This window comes from Rhinoraja longicauda, chromosome 28 (genome assembly GCF_053455715.1).
Source record: "Rhinoraja longicauda isolate Sanriku21f chromosome 28, sRhiLon1.1, whole genome shotgun sequence".
Classification (NCBI taxonomy): domain Eukaryota; kingdom Metazoa; phylum Chordata; class Chondrichthyes; order Rajiformes; family Arhynchobatidae; genus Rhinoraja; species Rhinoraja longicauda.
In genome coordinates, this window is record NC_135980.1 from 30,122,922 (window position 1) to 30,140,852 (window position 17,931).

The 17,931-nt window shown below is 50.8% G+C and overlaps 1 protein-coding gene across 2 annotated transcripts in view; it reads right to left on the reverse strand.

The window, feature by feature from the left end:
* Positions 1-297: 297 nt before the first annotated feature.
* kcnn1a (potassium intermediate/small conductance calcium-activated channel, subfamily N, member 1a) overlaps positions 298-17,931 on the reverse strand; it is a 92,394-nt gene continuing 74,760 nt past the window's right edge. The window contains exons 5-9 of one of the 2 annotated variants that reach the window (XM_078423791.1): positions 12,006-12,150; positions 10,809-10,919; positions 8,888-9,015; positions 4,779-4,848; positions 298-903 (exon numbers count right to left, since the gene is read on the reverse strand). In XM_078423791.1, the coding sequence (XP_078279917.1) occupies positions 619-903; positions 4,779-4,848; positions 8,888-9,015; positions 10,809-10,919; positions 12,006-12,150 (739 nt within the window). In that variant the 3' untranslated portion in view covers positions 298-618. The remainder of the gene's footprint in view (positions 904-4,778; positions 4,849-8,887; positions 9,016-10,808; positions 10,920-12,005; positions 12,151-17,931) is intronic. The other variant, XM_078423792.1, reaches the window with a different exon arrangement.

Here is a 17,931-nt window from a genome sequence, read left to right on the forward strand (position 1 = left end):
TGTGTGTGTGCGTGTGTGTGTGCGTTCATGGGTGTGTGTGTGTGTGTGTGCGTGCGTGTGTGCACGTGTGTGTGTGTGTGCGTGCGTGTGTGTAAGTGTGTGTGTGTCAGTGTTTGTGTGTGTTGGTGTGTGTGTGTGTGCGTGTGCGCGTGTGTGTGTGTGTGTGTGTGTGTGTGTGCGTGTGTGTGTGCGTGTGTGTGTGTGCGTGTGTGTGTGCGTGCGTGTGCATGTGTGTGTGCGTGCGTGTGTGTGTGTGTGCGTGCGTGTGTGTGTGTGTGTGTGCGTGTGTGTGTGTGTGTGTGTGCGTGTGTGTGTGTGTGTGCGTGTGTGTGTTGGTGTGTGGTGTGTGTGTGTGTTGGTGGGTGGGAGTGAGAAGGACGAGTCTTCGAGGGCTCTTAAGGGAGATGGCTTCAACCTATATATATATATACTGGCCCATAAACCCTTGGCACGAGCCTTGGGGGCTGCTTTACCCTTTTAAATATTAATGGTAATCTGCAGCATCACTCTGGTGTCCTAAAACCAAACTTATAAATAGAGATGGCTTTATAGATAAAAGCTAACATTGGAAGCCACACAATGGCCAATTGAGATCAGATCATTCACTTCCGGGCGCTCCTAGCTGCTGTCGGAAGATGTGTGGGGCGCCGTGGACGGTGACCGCCGTCTCCGCGTGGGCGTCCACGACCGCTCCGAGCCGTAGGCCACCGGCTTGAACCTGTGCGAGTGAGTCTCAAACAGTTCCCGCTGCTGCTTGCCCACGGCCTGCGTGATGAGGCCGGGCAGGGCCTGCAGGCTGGCCGTCAGCGAGTCCAGTTTGCCCTCCAGCGCCACGATCCGCTTCTCCAGCTCCTCGTTCTTGTCCTGCAGCTCCGACAGAATGTCGTACATCACGTTCTGCGTCTGAGGGGGGAGAGAGGTGGGGACGGGGAGGGGGGGGGGGGGAGAGTGGAGGGGATGGGGGGGGTGGGGTGGGGGGGGGATGGAGGAGGAGATCATGAGAACGGGTCAGGAGAAAACCGCGCTGGATGGATGCGAAGGGCCACGGAAGCCCAGCGGATCTACAAGCTCGCGGGGCAAGGCTGGCTCTAGCCTCGGGGGGAGGGGGGGCGGAGTTGGATTCACTGGAGGGGGTCTTGGAGGGGAGGATGCTCCTCAAACTGCAGAGCATCCTGGACAATACAGCTCATCCCCTCCGTGACACACTGGCCAACCTGAGGAGCCCCTTCAGCAACAGACTGGTCCCACCGAGATGCAGCACAGAACACCACAGGAGATCCTTCTTCCCTGGGGCTATCAAACTGTACAACTCCCCCCCCTCCCCTTCTGTCATGGGCTAGACTGACTCCCCCCCTCCCCCATCTTTGCACGTCCCCAGTCCTGGACTTCCCACTCGTCCGTCACTGTGATTTCATGTTTCGTGTGTCTCGTTGTGTTTTATGACCAATGGCAGATCAATCTCCCTCCCGGGGTAAATACAATTCTATCGTACCTTGGGGTTGCCAACTATCTCGCTCCCAGATACGGGACAAGGTGACGTCACCGCCCCGAGCCCCACGTGACCTCGCCCAGCCAGCGGCCATGTGCTCCCGCTCCACCAATGGCGGCCTCCCAGCCCACGGGCCTAATACGGGACAAGGGCAGTCCCGTACGGGACCAACTAATCTAGCCCAAAATACGGGATGGCCCGGGCTAATACGGGACAGTTGGCGACACTAATCGTATCGTATCGTAAACCGTGGGATGATGAGATGGAGGCGCTGCTGGAAGTGTGAAAGAGTGGAGGAAGATAAGAAACAGCACGTGTGTGTCCGTGTGTCTTTGGTGCGTGTTTATTACATACAGATCAAGGCGAGGATCTGACACAACGGTCGAGCCAACGCCTCACAGCGCCAGACACCCGCGTTCCGTCCTGACCTGCGGCTGTTCAGTTTAGTTTTGTGTAGTTTGGAGATACAGCGCAGAACCAGGCCATTCGGCCCACCGAGTCCGTGCCGACCAGCGATCCCCGCACACTAACACTATCCCACACCCACTAGGAACAATTTACACATACTGTACACCAAGCCAATTAGACTATACACCTGTACGTCTTTGGAGTGCGGGAGGAAACCGGAGCACCCGGAGAAAACCCACGCGGGTCACGGGGAGAACGTACAAACTCCGTACAGATCCGTAGCCGGGATGGAACCCGGGTCTCCGGGGTTGTGAGGCAGCAACTCTACCGCTGCGCCACCGTGCCACTCAAACAGACAGCAGTCTGAAGAAGGGTTCTGACCTGAAACGTCACCTATTCCTTCTTTTCAGAGATGCTGCCTGTCCCGCTGAGTTACTCCAGCACATTGTGTCTATTTTCGGTGTAAACCAGCACCTGCAGTTCCTTCCTACACCTATACTCACATTTTCCCTATCATCACCGTTCAACCTTTGCTAACTGAAAATAATCGTGGATTAATAATTTATAATTGCTGTTTGCTCGAGAGTTCTAATTGTCTTCCTTACCCCTCTCTGTAGAAGTGTTTTTCTTTCAGACAATGGGTGTGTTTATTAGTTTTGTTTTTAGTTTAGAGATACAGCGCGGAAACAGGCCCTTCGGCCCACCGGGTCCGCGCCGACCAGCGATCCCCGCACACTAACACTATCCCACACCCACTAGGGACAATTTTTACATTTACCAAGCCAATTAACCTACAAAGATTTGGAGTGTGGGAGGAAACTGAAGATCTCGGAGAAAACCCACGCAGGTCACGGGGAGAACATACAAACTCCGTACAGACAGCGCCCGTAGTCGGGATGGAACCCGTGTCTCCGGCGCTGCATTCGCTGTAAGGCGGCAACTCTACCGCTGCGCCACCGTGACCGCCCAAATTGATCTATTGGTTTATTGATTTATATATCTATAAAACCAATAGCCTCAGTTAATAACTGAAGATACAAAATGCTGGAGTAACTCAGCGGGTCAGGCAGCAATTTGGCTGAAAAGGAATAGGGGACGTTTCGGGTCGAAACCCTTCTTCAAGTGCTGTCTATCTGTGTAGAGTTTACACATTCTCCCTGTGACCCGCGTGGGTTTTCTCCGGGTGCTCCGGTTTCCCCCCACTTCCCAAATATGTGCGGGTTTGTAAATTGCCCCCCCCCCAGGGTGTAGGAAGTGGATGCAAATGTGGGATAACGTAGAACTAGTGTGAACGGGTGATGGAGGGCCGGCATGGGCTTGATGGGCAGAAGGGCCTGATTCCATGCTGCACCTTTCAGTTCGATCAAAACATCAGTGTCTGTCTTTGGAGGAGTTGTTTAGTTTAGTAGAGTTTAGATCAGCTGAGTTTAGTTTAGAGACACAGCATGGAAACAGGTCCATCAGCCCACCGAGTCAACGCTGCCCAATGATACACTACACACTAGGGGCAATTTTACTGAGGCCAATGAACCTACAATCCAGAACGTCTTTGGAGCGCAGGAGGAAACCGGAGCACCCGGAGAAAACACATTGAGAACGTACAAACTCCGTACAGACAGCACCCGTAGTCAGGATGGAACCCGGGTCTCCGGCCCTGTGAGGCAGCAGCTCTACCCGCTGTACCACCGGAGAGAAGGAATGGGTGACATTTCGGGTCGAGACCCTTCATCAGACTGAAGAATCACTCTGAAGGGTCTCGACCCGAAACGTCACCCATTCCTTCTCTCCAGAGACGCTGCCTGACTCGCTGAGTTACCCCAGCAATTTGTGTCTACCTTCGGTGTGAGCCAGCATCTGCAGTTCCTTCCTGCACAAGCCTGCAACCTTTCCGCCCCCCATTGATGGACTGTACACTGCAAGGGCAAGGAAGCCAGCGGGCCAAGATCATCTCTCACCCCTCTCACCCTGGCCACAAACTCTTTGAAGCACTTCTCTCTGGAAGGCGACTCCGGACTGTCAAAGCAGCCACAGCCAGACATAAAAACAGCTTCTTCCCACGAGCTGTAGCTCTACTCAACAACCAAAAGTCTGTAGCCTCCTTGTGCTCTGGTATTTCATTTCACTCGCATGTTTAGAAACATAGAAACATAGAAAATAGGTGCAGGAGCAGGCCATTCAGCCCTTCGAGCCTGCACCGCCATTCAATATGATCATGGCTGATCATCCAACTCAGTATCCCGTACCTGCCTTCTCTCCATACCCCCTGATCCCTTTAGCCACAAGGGCCACATCTAACTCCCTCTTAAATATAGCCAATGAACTGGCCTCAACTACCTTCTGTGGCAGAGAATTCCACAGATTCACCACTCTCAGTGTGAAAAAAAACGTTCTCATCTCGGTCCTTAAACTGTGACCCCTTGTTCTGGACTTCCCCAACATCGGGAACAATCTTCCTGCATCTAGCCTCTCCAACCCCTTAAGAATTTTGTAAGTTTCTATAAGATCCCCCCTCAATCTTCTAAATTCCAGCGAGTACAAGCCGAGTCTATCCAGTCTTTCTTCATATGAAAGTCCTGCCATCCCAGGAATCAATCTGGTGAACCTTCTCTGTACTCCCACTATGGCAAGAATGTCTTTCCTCAGATTAGGAGACCAAAACTGTACGCAATACTCCAGGTGTGGTCTCACCAATGCCCTGTACAACTGTATGCCCTGTTTAAACTATAATGTTTTATTCTTAATGTTTTAATGGTTATGTTTCATTCTTAATCATTTACTGTGTGTTTGTGTTGTTACTTGCGAGTGGAGAACCATGGCACATTCCTTGTATGTGTACATACTTGGCCAATAAACCTATTCAACTTCAGCTAGTTTTACCAACCTTGGCCAAGTCCACCAGCGTATTTGCTTGGTCATTCACCTTTCTCTGCTCCATTTTAACACCTCTTAATCTGTGTGTGGGGGGGGAAAACAAGAGCGTTAATGTTTAAACTGAGTAATTCCCGACTGCACCATGCTGGCTGGGGTGATGGGAAGGCAGAAACACCCAGCCAAAGCCCCAGCCATGACTTAACACCTGCGCCCGATCGATTGATGGACTGACCCATCCCCTGCTCGGTGCTCAACGTTAACAAGAGTTGGAAGCTCACCACTCCGAGATCACTGAGGAGAGACGGTTGTGGAGGTGGAGATATGAGCATCTGGGAGAGAGCCATTTGGTCGTGATGTAGACTCGTTGGGTCACATCGAGTCAGTAGACTCTCCCCTTTGTTTACGACTGACTCCCTTCCCCACCACCAGTGGGTTCATGTAAACCGCCTTCTAGTGAAATATGAAGAGGGAAATACCGAATATTGAAAGCCCTCGATAGAGAGGATGTGGGGAGGATGTTTCCACTAGTGGGAGAGTCTAGGACCAGAGGTTACAGCCTCAGAATTAAAGGACGTTCTTTTAGGAAGGAGATGAGGGGGAATTTCTTTAGTCAGAGAGTGGTGAATCTGTGGGATTCTTTGCCACAGTAGGCTCTGGAGGCCCAGTCAATGGATATTTTTTTAGGCAGAGATAGATAGATTCTTGGGTAGTGCGGGTGTCAGGGGTTATGGGATAAAGGCAGGAGAATGGGGTTAGGAGGGAGAGATGGATCAGCCATGATTGAATGGCATTGACTTGATGGGCCGAATGGCCCAATTCTGCTCCTAGAACATGTGGCCTGATGAACGACGGCTCATATCAGCTAGGCAACCTCCACTGGAGGGCCACTTCAGTGCACTAAAACAGGCCATTCGACCCAGTGAGTCCTTGCTGTATTTATGCCTGCTCTTCTCTCCCGCTCAGGGTCGTAGCTCCAACTCCTTGCCAATCGCCGGCCCTCTCTCCCCCCAAAGGTTTGATGTCAGGTCCAACTTAGCGTTGGGTCTTTCCACGTTTCTTCAGGAGCGTGGGTGGTGTGAGACCTGCTGAAAATCAGCAAGCTAGGGCAGGTCCAGCTCCCCCCAACTACTAGGTCAGGTGAGGGATGGAGAGGTCAGACTCACCCCCTCCACATGGGCAACTACACTCGAGGGTAGACATAGAATGCTGGAGTAACTCAGCGGGTCAGGCAGCATCTCGGGAGAGAAGGAATGGGCGACGTTTCAGGTCGAGATCCTTCTACAGGCTGATGTCAGGGGAGGGGGCGGGACAAAGATAGGATGTAGTGGGAGACAGGAAGACTAGTGGGAGAACTGGGAATGAGGAGGGGATAGAGAGGAACTATCTGAAGTTGGAGAAGTCAATGTTCATACCGCTGGGGTGTAAACTACGCAAGGGAAATATGAGGTGCTGTTCCTCCAATTTGCGCTGGGCCTCACTCTGACAATGGAGGAGGCCCAGGACAGGAAGGTTAGATTGGGAAAGGGAGGGGGAGTTGAAATGCTGAGCCACCGGGAGATCAGGTTGGTTGAGTCGTACTGAGCGGAGGTGTTGAATAAAACGATCGCCGAGCCTGCGCTTGGTCTCGCCGATGTAGAGAAGTTGACTCCTGGAACTACACGTGTTGCGTCGGACATACACATACACGCACACGCACACGCTGGTAACCACGGCACCCCAATTCAACGTGCAAAAGGAAAATGTAATGTAAGGAAATCAAACACGACTTACTTCTGGCCTCTGCATTGAGTTAGCAAAAACGGAAAAGAAAAAAAAAGACAAAAATCACATCACAGGATTAATAAGACAGGACACATAGAAACATAGAAACATTGAAAATAGGTGCAGGAGTAGGCCATTCGGCCCTTCGAGCCAGCACCACCATTCAATATGATCATGGCTGATCATCCACAATCAGTGCCCCGTTCCTGTTTTCTCCCCATATCCTTTGAATCCGTTAGCCCCAAGAGCTAAATCTAACTCTCTCTTGAAAACATCCAGTGAATCGGCCTCCACTGCCTTCTGTGGCAGAGAATTCCACAGATTCACAACTCTCCGGGTGAAAAAGTTTTTCCTCATCCCAGTTCTAAATGGCTGACCCCTTATTCTTAAACTGTGAGACCCCTGGTTCTGGACTCCCCCCAACATGGGGAACATTTTTCCTGCATCTAGCCTGTCCAATCCCTTATAGATTTTATACGTTCCTATAAATCTGCTCTCGTCCTTCTAAATTCCAGTGAATCAGGGTAAAGGGTCGTAGAGCATGCACCAGTGGTCTAACCCCTCTCCCATGATCACTCCCACTTGGGGTCTTCCCAACCACGGATCTCTTTGGTGGCTTGAAGTGAAATCGGGCGGAAAGGGGGCGGTTGAGGAGATGACCAGGCACCAGGGGGCGCAGCGGTAGAGTTGCTGTCTCACGGCGCCAGAGACATAAGTTCAAGGTGACGAGGAAAAGATTAATATGAATCTGAGGGGTAACTTTTTCACACAAAGGCCACCATTGGTGGAGCGGGAGCACGTGGCCGCTGGCTGGGTGAGGTCACGTGGGGCGCGGGGCGGTGACGTCACTCTTTGTCCCTTATTTGGGAGTGAGGAAGTTGGCAACCCTACTAATACGGGACAAGGTCGGTCCCGTACGGGACAAACTAATTTAGCCCAAAATACGGGATGTCCCGGCTAATACGGGACAGTTGGCTGTGGTGAGATTTGAACTCATATCACCGGGCCCCTGCTCCACTGTCCGACCCTGTTACCGGACAGTGAGAGACCGGAGCGATTGTTGTCATAGACCTCTGCTGGGCAGCAGGGGTGAACGAGAGACGTGGGCTGGAGGGCTGCCAACTGTCCAGACCACAGCAGTACTGGTGGAACCAGGGATCAGGTACAGGGGGGAGAGGAGGCATTGGGGCAGGGGGGAGGCACTGGGGCAGGGGGGAGGGTGGAAAGCCAGCCCCTGCCATCAGGGGGAACACACAGGGGCCACAGTGAGAGAGTGAGAGTGAGAGAGTGATGGAGTGAGAGAGTGATGGAGTGAGAGAGTGAGAGAGTGAGTGAGAGAGTGAGAGTGAGAGAGTGAGAGAGTGAGAGTGAGAGAGTGAGAGAGTGAGAGAGTGAGAGAGTGAGTGAGAGTGTGAGAGAGTGAGAGAGTGATGGAGTGATGGAGTGAGAGAGTGAGAGAGTGAGAGAGTGATGGAGTGAGAGAGTGAGAGTGAGAGTGAGAGAGTGAGAGTGAGAGAGTGAGAGTGAGAGTGAGAGAGTGAGAGTGAGAGAGTGAGAGTGAGAGTGAGAGAGTGAGAGTGAGAGAGTGAGAGTGAGAGTGAGAGTGAGAGAGTGAGAGAGTGAGAGAGTGATGGAGTGATGGAGTGAGAGTGAGAGTGATGGAGTGAGAGAATGATGGAGTGAGAGTGAGAGAGTGAGAGTGAGAGAGTGAGAGTGAGAGTGAGAGAGTGAGAGTGAGAGAGTGAGAGTGAGAGTGAGAGAGTGAGAGAGTGAGAGAGTGATGGAGTGATGGAGTGATGGAGTGAGAGAGTGATGGAGTGATGGAGTGAGAGTGAGAGTGATGGAGTGAGAGAATGATGGAGTGAGAGTGAGAGAGTGAGAGTGAGAGAGTGATGGAGTGAGAGAATGAGAGAGTGATGGAGTGAGAGAGTGAGAGAGTGATGGTGATGGAGTGATGGAGTGAGAGAGTGATGGAGTGAGAGAGTGATGGAGTGAGAGAGTGATGGAGTGAGAGAGTGATGGAGTGAGAGTGATGGAGTGAGAGAATGATGGAGTGAGAGTGAGAGAGTGAGAGTGAGAGAGTGATGGAGTGAGAGTGAGAGAGTGAGAGTGAGAGAGAGTGAGAGAGTGAGAGAGTGAGAGAATGATAGAGAGATAGACTGAGAGAGTGATGGAGTGATGGAATGATGGAGTGAGAGAGTGATAGTGACAGTGATAGTGATAATGATAGAGTGTAGTCCAGACCCTCTAGTCCTGGCCACACCATCAGTCCCAGCCCGCCCCAACCTCTCCCTGTAGCTCAGACCCTCTAGTCCTGGCCACGTCCTGGTGAGTGGGGCTGTGGGTTCTGCTACTCACTGGTGAATGGCTTGCAGGAACTTCCGCTGGTGCTTGCGAACTTTGGCGTGATCGACCTTCTTCACCAGTTTGGTGTATTTGTAAATCAGCCATGTTTCCCTGAGTACATTGGCGGCAGTGTTTTTTACCTGAAAGCAAAGCAACCCAGAGCGATACGGTCAGCACCTGCACATTCCACCAGCGTTTCTCCACCGGGGTACCCAAGGACCCCAGCGTTCCGCGAGAGGTCGCTGAGAGGTTCCGAGAGAAACAACGATAAATAGGCTGATCAGACGCACATGCACTTTTGAGTCATTTTTGTGTTTAATTCCATATTCGTAATTTTATTATATGCGCACGGCATATTCATGGAAGATTCTTGGGTGTTACAATAAAGTCTTCAACCTGTTATATCATTTAAAAGTACAATAATCATAGGGAATATACTTGTCGACGTCTATACGGAGCCAGTGTGAAGCGGCCTTCAGTGGTCAGTGGGCAGGAGCTGTACGTGATGGATCTGTGTATCATCACGCCTGACTCACTCTAGTACAGACGCACGCACAGTCTCCATCAGCTCTGTCTGTGCTTCCTGGCGTGCAGGTACAGCCCCTCATTCGCCCACGTCATTTAGTCATTTTTGCCCATCATCTAGGGATGTTATATGAATTTTTTTAATTTAAGCATGCTCCTGTTTATTTTTGTGTGTTTATGAAAAGTTTGTGTTTACGTTTTTTTTGTTGCTAGTTTATGAAAAGTTTATGTGCGTTGTTTAGAAACATGGAAACATCGAAAATAGGTGCAGGAGGAGGCCATTTGGCCCATCGAGCCAGCACCGCCATTCATTGTGATCATGGCTGATCATCTACAATCAGTAAGACCTGAAACGTCACCCATTCCTTCTCTCCAGGGATGCTGCCTGACCTGCTAAGTTACTCCAGCATTCTGTGTCTATCTTCGAGGAATTTCATGAGTCAGAGGGTGATGAATCTGTGCAGTTCATTGCCACAGATGGCTGTGGAGGCCAAGTCAGTGGGTATTTTTAAGTGGAGATTGAAAGATTCTTGATTAGCAAAGGGAGTCAAAGGTGACGGGGAGAAGGCAGGAGAATGGGGTTGAGAGGGAGAGATAAAACAGCCATTAAATGGTGGAGTTGACTTGATGGACCGAATGGCCTAATTCAACTCCCATAACTTATGACCTGATGTACAAGTCCAATGACTTATGAATGTATCATTACGATAAGATGTGTGTGTGTGTGTGTGTGTGTGTGTGTGTGTGTGTGTGTGTGTGTGTGTGTGTGTGTGTGTGTGTGTGTGTGTGTGTGTGTGTGTGTGTGTGTGTGTGTGTGTGTGTGTGTGTGTGTGTGTGTGTGTGTGTATGGATCCAGGGGCTGAGTATGTACAAGTCCAATGCCTTATGAAGGTGTGATTAGGATGAGATGAGTGTGAGATGGGTGTGAGCTGAGTGTGAGATGAGTGTGAGCTGGTGTGAGATGGTGTGAGATTGGTGTGTGAGGTGGTGTGAGATAAGTGTGTGAGATGGTGTGGGATGAGTGTGAGATGGGTGTGAGATGAGTGTGAGATGAGTGTGGGATGGTGTGAGCTGGTGTGCGTTGGTGTGAGCTGGTGTGATGGGCGTGAGGTGAGTGTGTGAGCTGGTGAGTAAGATGGGTGTGAGATGAGTGTGTGAGATTGGTGTGAGGTGAGTGTGAGATGGGTGTGAGCTGGTTTGAGATGAGTGTGTGAGCTGGTGTGAGGTGAGTGTGAGATGCTGTGAGATGGGTGTGTGAGCAGGTGTGAGGTGAGTGTGAGATGGGTGTGAGATGAGTGTGAGCTGGTGTGAGATGAGTGTGAGTTGAGTGTGTGAGATTGGTGTGTGAGCTGGTGTGAGGTGAGTGTGAGATGGGTGTGAGCTGGTGTGTAGGTCCAGGCGCTCTCACCCGCTTTGTGAGCTGTGTGTCCATCATGAAGTTGTGCACGTGCTTCTCTGCTTTGGTGAGTTCTAGTTTCCGTGCCACCACTGCCACCACCAGTGCTGTGCAGCCAGCTCCCTTCAAAAGAATCAGAAGCACAATACACAAATATACAAGAACATAGACAGACGCCTCTTCCCACCCCAGCAGCACCACCGCGAACCACCCACCCGCCCACGCACGCACGCACGCACACACGCACGCACACACGCACGCACACACACACACACACGCACGCACACACACACACACACACACACGCACGCACACACACACACACGCACACACACACGCACGCACACACACACACACGCACGCACACACACACACACGCACGCACACACGCACGCACACACACACACACACGCACGCACACACGCGCAATGTCCAGCAGCCGCCAGCAGTTGCCCAACACAGGGACATGTCAACATTATCACGCTATCTTAGTTTAGTTTAGTTTAGTTTAGGAAAGAACTGCAGTTGCTGGTTTCAATCTAAGGTGGACACAAAATGCTGGAGTAACTCAGCGGAGAGAAGGAATGGGTGACGTTTCAGGTTGAGATTCGACCCGAAACGTCACCCATTCCTTCTCTCCCGAGATGCTGCCTGACCCGCTGAGTTACTCCAGCATTTTGTGTCTACCTTTAGTTTAGTTTAGTCTCGTTTAGAGATACTAAACTAATTAACCCTACAAACCTGCAGGGCATTGGAGTGTGAGAGGAAACCGGAGCACCCGGAGAAAACCCACGCATGTCACGGGGAGAATGCGTACAAACTCCGTACAGACAGCGCCCGTAGTCAGGATGGAACCCGGGTCTCTGGTGCCGTGAAGCAGCAACTCTACCGCTGCGCCACCGTGCCGCCCTTAAAAGGGATTACATTTTCTTTTGATATATAACCAATAGAAAACGCTTAACGATTTAGTTCTATATTACAGTTCTTTAAGATAACTGGGTGCTTGAAAAATAATCGTGAATCAACAAATCCGGTGGCAAAGAAAGTAGCATATGAAGTTGAATATTAAGGCCATTAGGTCATAGGTGATAGGAGAAGAATTAGGCCATTCGGCCCATCAAGTCTTCATGGATGGCTGATTCAATCATGAAGACTTGATTCAATCAGGTTACTGTGCGTTTCCACGGGCATTTCATCGTAAACTCTTACCATAATGCCCGTGAGCAGGCAGACTCCTTTCCCACAGTATGTATGAGGCACCATGTCTCCGTATCCAATCGACAAAAATGTGATTGATATTAGCCACATCGCTCCCAAAAAGTTGCTGGTGACCTCCTGTTTATCGTGGTACCTGCTCGGAGTTGAAGAGCAGAGAGGGTTAGAATGTAAACGTGGACGCAAAAAGCCAGAGTAACTCGGCGGGTCAGACAGCAGCTCCGGAGATTTTAAATATCACTAGACCAAGTGGACATGTTGGGCCCAAACCTCTCCTGCATTGGTGCAGCACCACCCTCTCCTCTCCTCCCCCCATCCCCCTCCCCTCCCCCCTCCTCCCCTCCCCCCATCCCCCGCCTCCTCCCTCCCCTCCCCCCACCCCCCTCCTCCCCTCCCCCCACCCCCCCTCCTCCCTCCTCCCCTTCCCCTCCCACTCCCCTCCGACTTACAGTGCGGCTGAATAGTTCTCGGGGCAGCGTACAAAGGCCGTTCGTCTCACAGTGCACCCACCAAGGAGATCATGCCCAGAGTGCTGCCTACCGAGGCAACAGCCCAGCACACCAGAGATGAACAGCCCTGGTGCGGCAAAACAAGGAAGCGGTAGAGTTGCCGCCTTACAGCGAATGCAGCGCCGGAGACACGGGTTCCATCCCGACTACGGGTGCTGTTTGTACGGCGTTTGCACGTTCTCCCCGTGACCTGCGTGGGTTTTCTCCGAGATCTTCAGTTTCCTCCCACACTCCAAAGACGTGCAGGTTTGTAGGTTGATTGGCTTGGTGTAAGTGTAAACTGTCCCCAGTGTGTGTAGGATAGTGTTAGTGTGGGGGTCGTCGCGGACTCGGTGGGCCGAAGGGCCTGTTTCTGCGCTGTATCTCTAAACTAAACTAAACTAGAGTCATGGAGTCAGAGAGTGATACAGTGTGTAAACAGGCCCTTCAGCCCATCTTGCCCACACCAACTAAACTAGATTTGGACCAATACACAAAGGATGAAATGCCCAGAGTAAAGTTCACCGACTGCACTGCCCACAGAGCAACAAGCCAAGGACAATAGACCCACGCAACAAATCACTGAGTTTAGTTTAGTTTAGAGATTCAGCGTGGAAACATTGGTAAAAATTGTAAATTGTCCCTAGTGTTCTCTGAGATCTTCGGTTTCCTCCCACACTCGAAAGACATACAGGTTTGTAGACTAATTGGCTTGGTGCAAATGTAAATATTGCCCCTAGTGTGTGTAGGGTAGTGTTAGTGTGTGGGGATCGCTGGTCGGCGAGGACACGGTGGGCCGAGGGGCCTGTTTCCGCGCTGTATCTCTAAAATTAAAACTAAAACTAAATGCAGGAGCTTAGTTTGCTTTTTCAAGGCTTTGCTAACCTTTGTCGCATGGATTCGTGCACTGGCACTGAGAGATTCCTTTGTTCCTTATCGGCACTGTTCAGCTTTTGTGTGCTGTACTGGGGCTATTCATTGGTAAGCTGCATGCAGGCCTTAATATCCTTGGTGTGTTCATTATTCCACCTTGGCCTGCTGCAGTGTGGACCTGCGCTACCCAAGCAATAAGTGATCTCTCAGTTCCTCCTGTCTGAATGAGCCACCGCACACATTTCCGAGTCGAGTTTTTGTTTTCTCAATTACTTTCCCATTCTATGTGTTTACTAATGTCATCCCAGTAATTAACTCCTATCTAGGGTTGCCAACTTTCTCACTCCCAAATAAGGGACAAGGTGACGTCACCGCCCCGCGCCCCATGTGACCTCACCCAGCCAGCGGCCACATGCTCCCGCTCCACTAATGGCAGCTGACCGGGCCGGGAGGCAGGTTGCTAAGCAACCTCCGTTAGGTGGCGCCCGGGCCTACACTGTCCAGGACTACAGCGGCCCCCAGGCTACATTGTCCGGACCTACAGTGTCCAGGCATACAGTGTCTGGGCCCACAGTGTCCGGGCCTACAGTGTTCGGGCCTACAGTGTCCGGGCCTACAGTGTCCGGGCCTACAGTGTCTGGGGCTACAGTGTACGGGGCTACAGCGGCCCCCAGGCTACAGTGTCCGGGCCTACAGTGTCCGGGCCTACAGTATCCGAGCCTACAGTGTCCGGGCCTACAGTGTCCGGGCCTACAGCGCCCCCCAGGCCTAATACAGGACAAGGGTCAAATCAATTTAGGCCAAAATACAGGATGTCCTGGCTAATACGGGGCAGTTGGCAATCCTACTCCTATCCTCCTTGGCATTTACCATACACCTAACGAGTCATACAGCACGGAAACAGGCCCTTCGGCCCAACTTTGGTCTGAAGGTCTCGACCCGAAACGTCACCCATTCCTTCTCTCAAGAGATGCTGTCTGTCCCGCTGAGTTACTCCAGCATTTTGTGTCTACCTTCGACCCAACTCATCCATGCCCATCTAAGCTAGTCCCACCTGCCCGCATTTGGTCCATAACCCACTAAACCTTTCCTATCCATTTACCTGTCCACATGTATTTTAAATGTTATTGTTGTACCTACCTCAACTACCTCCTCTGGCAGCTCATTCCATACACCCACCACCCTCCTACCAATTCACCTCATGATTTTAAGCACCTCTACAAGATCCCTTATCCTCCTGCGCTCTGAGGAATTCTAGCCTAATCAATTTGTCCACATGGTTCCAGTCTTGACAACATCCTCGTAAACCTTCTCCGGACTTTTCAGCTTAAATGACAGAACAGTGAAAGGTTTGGATAGTGTGAATGTGGAGAGGATGTTTTCCACTAGTGGGAGAGTTGAGGACTAGAGGTCACAGCCTCAGAATTAAAGGACGTTCTTTTAGGAAGGAGATGAGGGGGAATTTCTTTAGTCAGAGGGTGGTGAATCTGTGGAATTCATTGTCACAGGAGGCTGTGGAGGCCAAGTCAGTGGATATGTTTAAGGCAGAGATAGATAGATTCTTGATTAGTGCGGGTGTCAGGGGTTATGGGGAGAGGGCGGGAGAATGGGGTTAGGAGGGAGAGATAGATCAGCCATGATTGAATGGCGGAGTAGATTTGATGGGCCGAATGGCCTGATTCTACTCCTATTCCTTATGACGTTATGAGAGAGTGGTGAATCTGTTGAATTCATTGCCACAGACGGCTGAGGAGGATAAATCTATGGATATTTTTAAAGTGGAGATTAACTTGATTAGTAAGGGTGTCAACACACAATGGAAAAGGAAATAGATACGGAGTTGAAGAGGAAGTAGGTGGTACAGAACAAAATTACTGGCATGGTCAGATAGAGCTCTTAAGGTTAGAGGAGTCAGGGGGTTTGGGGAGAAGGCAGGAACGGGGTACTGATTGAGAATGATCAGCCATGATCACATTGAATGGCGGTGCTGGCTCGAAAGGCCGAATGGCCTCCTCCTGCACCTATTGTCTGGTGTCTATCTCAGATGGTGGGTTGTGGACCTAGCACATAGATTTAAACTTTTAGAGACACAGCACGGAAACGGGCCCTTCGGCCCATCGAGTCCGTGCCGACCAGCGATCACCCCGTACACTAGCACTACCCTGCCCGCTAGGAACAATTTACAATTTTACAAGAAGCCAATGAACCCACAAAACTGCACGTCTTTAGAGTGTGGGTGGAAACCGGAGCACCCGGAGAAAACCCACGCAGGTTCACCAGTCAAGAGTGTTTTATTGTCACATGTCCCGGATAGAACAATGAAATTCTCACTTGCTGCAGGACAACAGAATATGGAAACATAGTACACTGTAAACAAAACGATAAACCAGACGTTAAATAAAAGGAAATTAAAAACGTATAAACTGCACACAGACAGCAGCCGCAGTCGGGATCGAACCCGGGGCTCTGGCGCTGTGATGCCACTGTGCCACAGAGGTAGAGTTGTAATCATGAAGGTGTGTCAGCATTCGGGCTACAAATTTATTCCTCTGAACGCAGGAGGATGAGGGGTGATCTTAGAGACGTGTACAAGACCACGAGAGGACTAGAAAGGGTAAATACACAGAGTTTTTTTACCCAGAGTAGGGGAATCAAGAACCAGAGGACATAGGTTTTTAAGGTGGGGGGGGGTAGGGAGGTGGGGGAAAGGTTTAATTGTAACACCAGGGTAGCCTTTTTTACAGAAAGACTGGTGGAACAAGCTGCTGAAAGAGGTATGTGAGGCAGGTCCTATCGCAATGTTTAAGAAACACTTGGACAGGTCCATGGATAGGACAGACTGTGGGATCTGGGCCAAACACAGGCGGGTGGGACTAGTGTAGCTGGGACATGTTGGTCAGTGTGGGCAAGTTGGGCCAAAGGGTCTGTTTCCACACTGTTTCACTCTATGACTCTAAGTACAGGTCTGTCATTTTTAACCTTTTGAACAAGACTGATAGTTTCAAGTCTATCACCGTTGGACAAGACTGATGGTTTCTGTATAACACTGTTGTACAGAATTAATTTTGAAAGTCTTATTACTGCAGAATAGGTAACAGAATAAAACAGAACGTGGCGCAGCGGTAGAGTTGCTGCCTCACGGCGCCAGAGACCCGGGTTCGATCCCGACTACGGGTGCTGTCTGTACGGAGTTTGTACGTTCACCCCGTGACCGCGTGGGCTTTCTCCGGGTGCTCAGGTTTTCTCCCACAGTCCAAGGTCGTGCAGGTTTGTAGGTTGTATAGGAAGGAACTGCAGATGCTGGTTTACATTATAGACACAAAATGCTGGAGTAACTCAGCGGGACAGGCAGCATCTCTGGAGAGAAGGAATGGGTGACGATTCGTGTTGAGACCCTTCTTCAGACTTCAGATTCAGATTCCTTCTCTCCAGAGATGCTGCCTTGTCCCGCTGAGTTACTCCAGCATTTTGTGTCCATCTCGGGTTGATGGGTCACTTGGCTTCGGTAAAATTGTCCCTCGCGCGAAGGATAGCACGAGTGTACAGGGTGCTCGCTGGTCGGCAGGGACTCGGTGGGCCGAAGGGCCTACATCTCGAAACTAAACAAAACTGAACTAAAGAACAAGTCAGGCTGCAACTATTAGGGTTCCAATTATTGGATTCCAGTCTAACTGAGGCTGTTAACAGCAGGTTGATGCTCCAGGTGACCTCTGCTTTCATGAGCACTATTACCCGTTATTAGGTTTGCCAACGATCTCACTCCCAAATAAGGGACAAGGGGTGATGTCACCGCCCCGCGCCCCACGTGACCTCACCCAGCGGCTACGTGCTCCCACTCTACCAATGGCGGCCGCCCGGGCCGGGAGGCTGGTTGCCACGCAACCTCCGGTAGGCGGCACCCGGGCCTCTGCGCCTACACTGTCCGGGCCTACAGTGTCCGGGCCTATAGTGTCCGGACCTTCCGTTTCTGGGCCTACAATGTCCGGGCCTAGAGCGTCCGGGCCTACAGCCCTCTAATATGGGATAAGGATGGTCCTGTACGGGACAAACCAATTTAGCCCACTATACGGGATGTCCCGGCTAATACGGGACAGTTGGCAACCTAGTTGTTCTTCTCCTGAACTGTTGGTTTGATAATGAAGATATTTGTTCTTCTTATTGAAAAGGGAGTTAAGTGCCTGTTTTGCAGACAATTACATTCAGATTCGGGCTTCATGGTCTTTGATATCTTTTCTTGGCAGTTGACTCTTTGAACATACTTGTTGGTGCAAGGGAAAGTTAATGAAATCACTTCTGACTGACTGAACACTGCCAGGTAGATATTGAGCGATTTGGATACATGCGTCGAATGTCAAAATGGGACTGACTTTGGTTAATGGCAAGCTCAGTGAAGGAGATCTCATCCAGGAGATGAAATTCAGCGTAGCAAAGTGCAAAGTCATGCATTTTGGTAGCAGGAATAAAGGCGTAGATTATTTTCTAAATGGAGAGAGAATCCAGAAATCGGAGGTGCAAAGGGACTTGGGAAGATTCCCTAAAATTAATTTGCAAGTCGAATC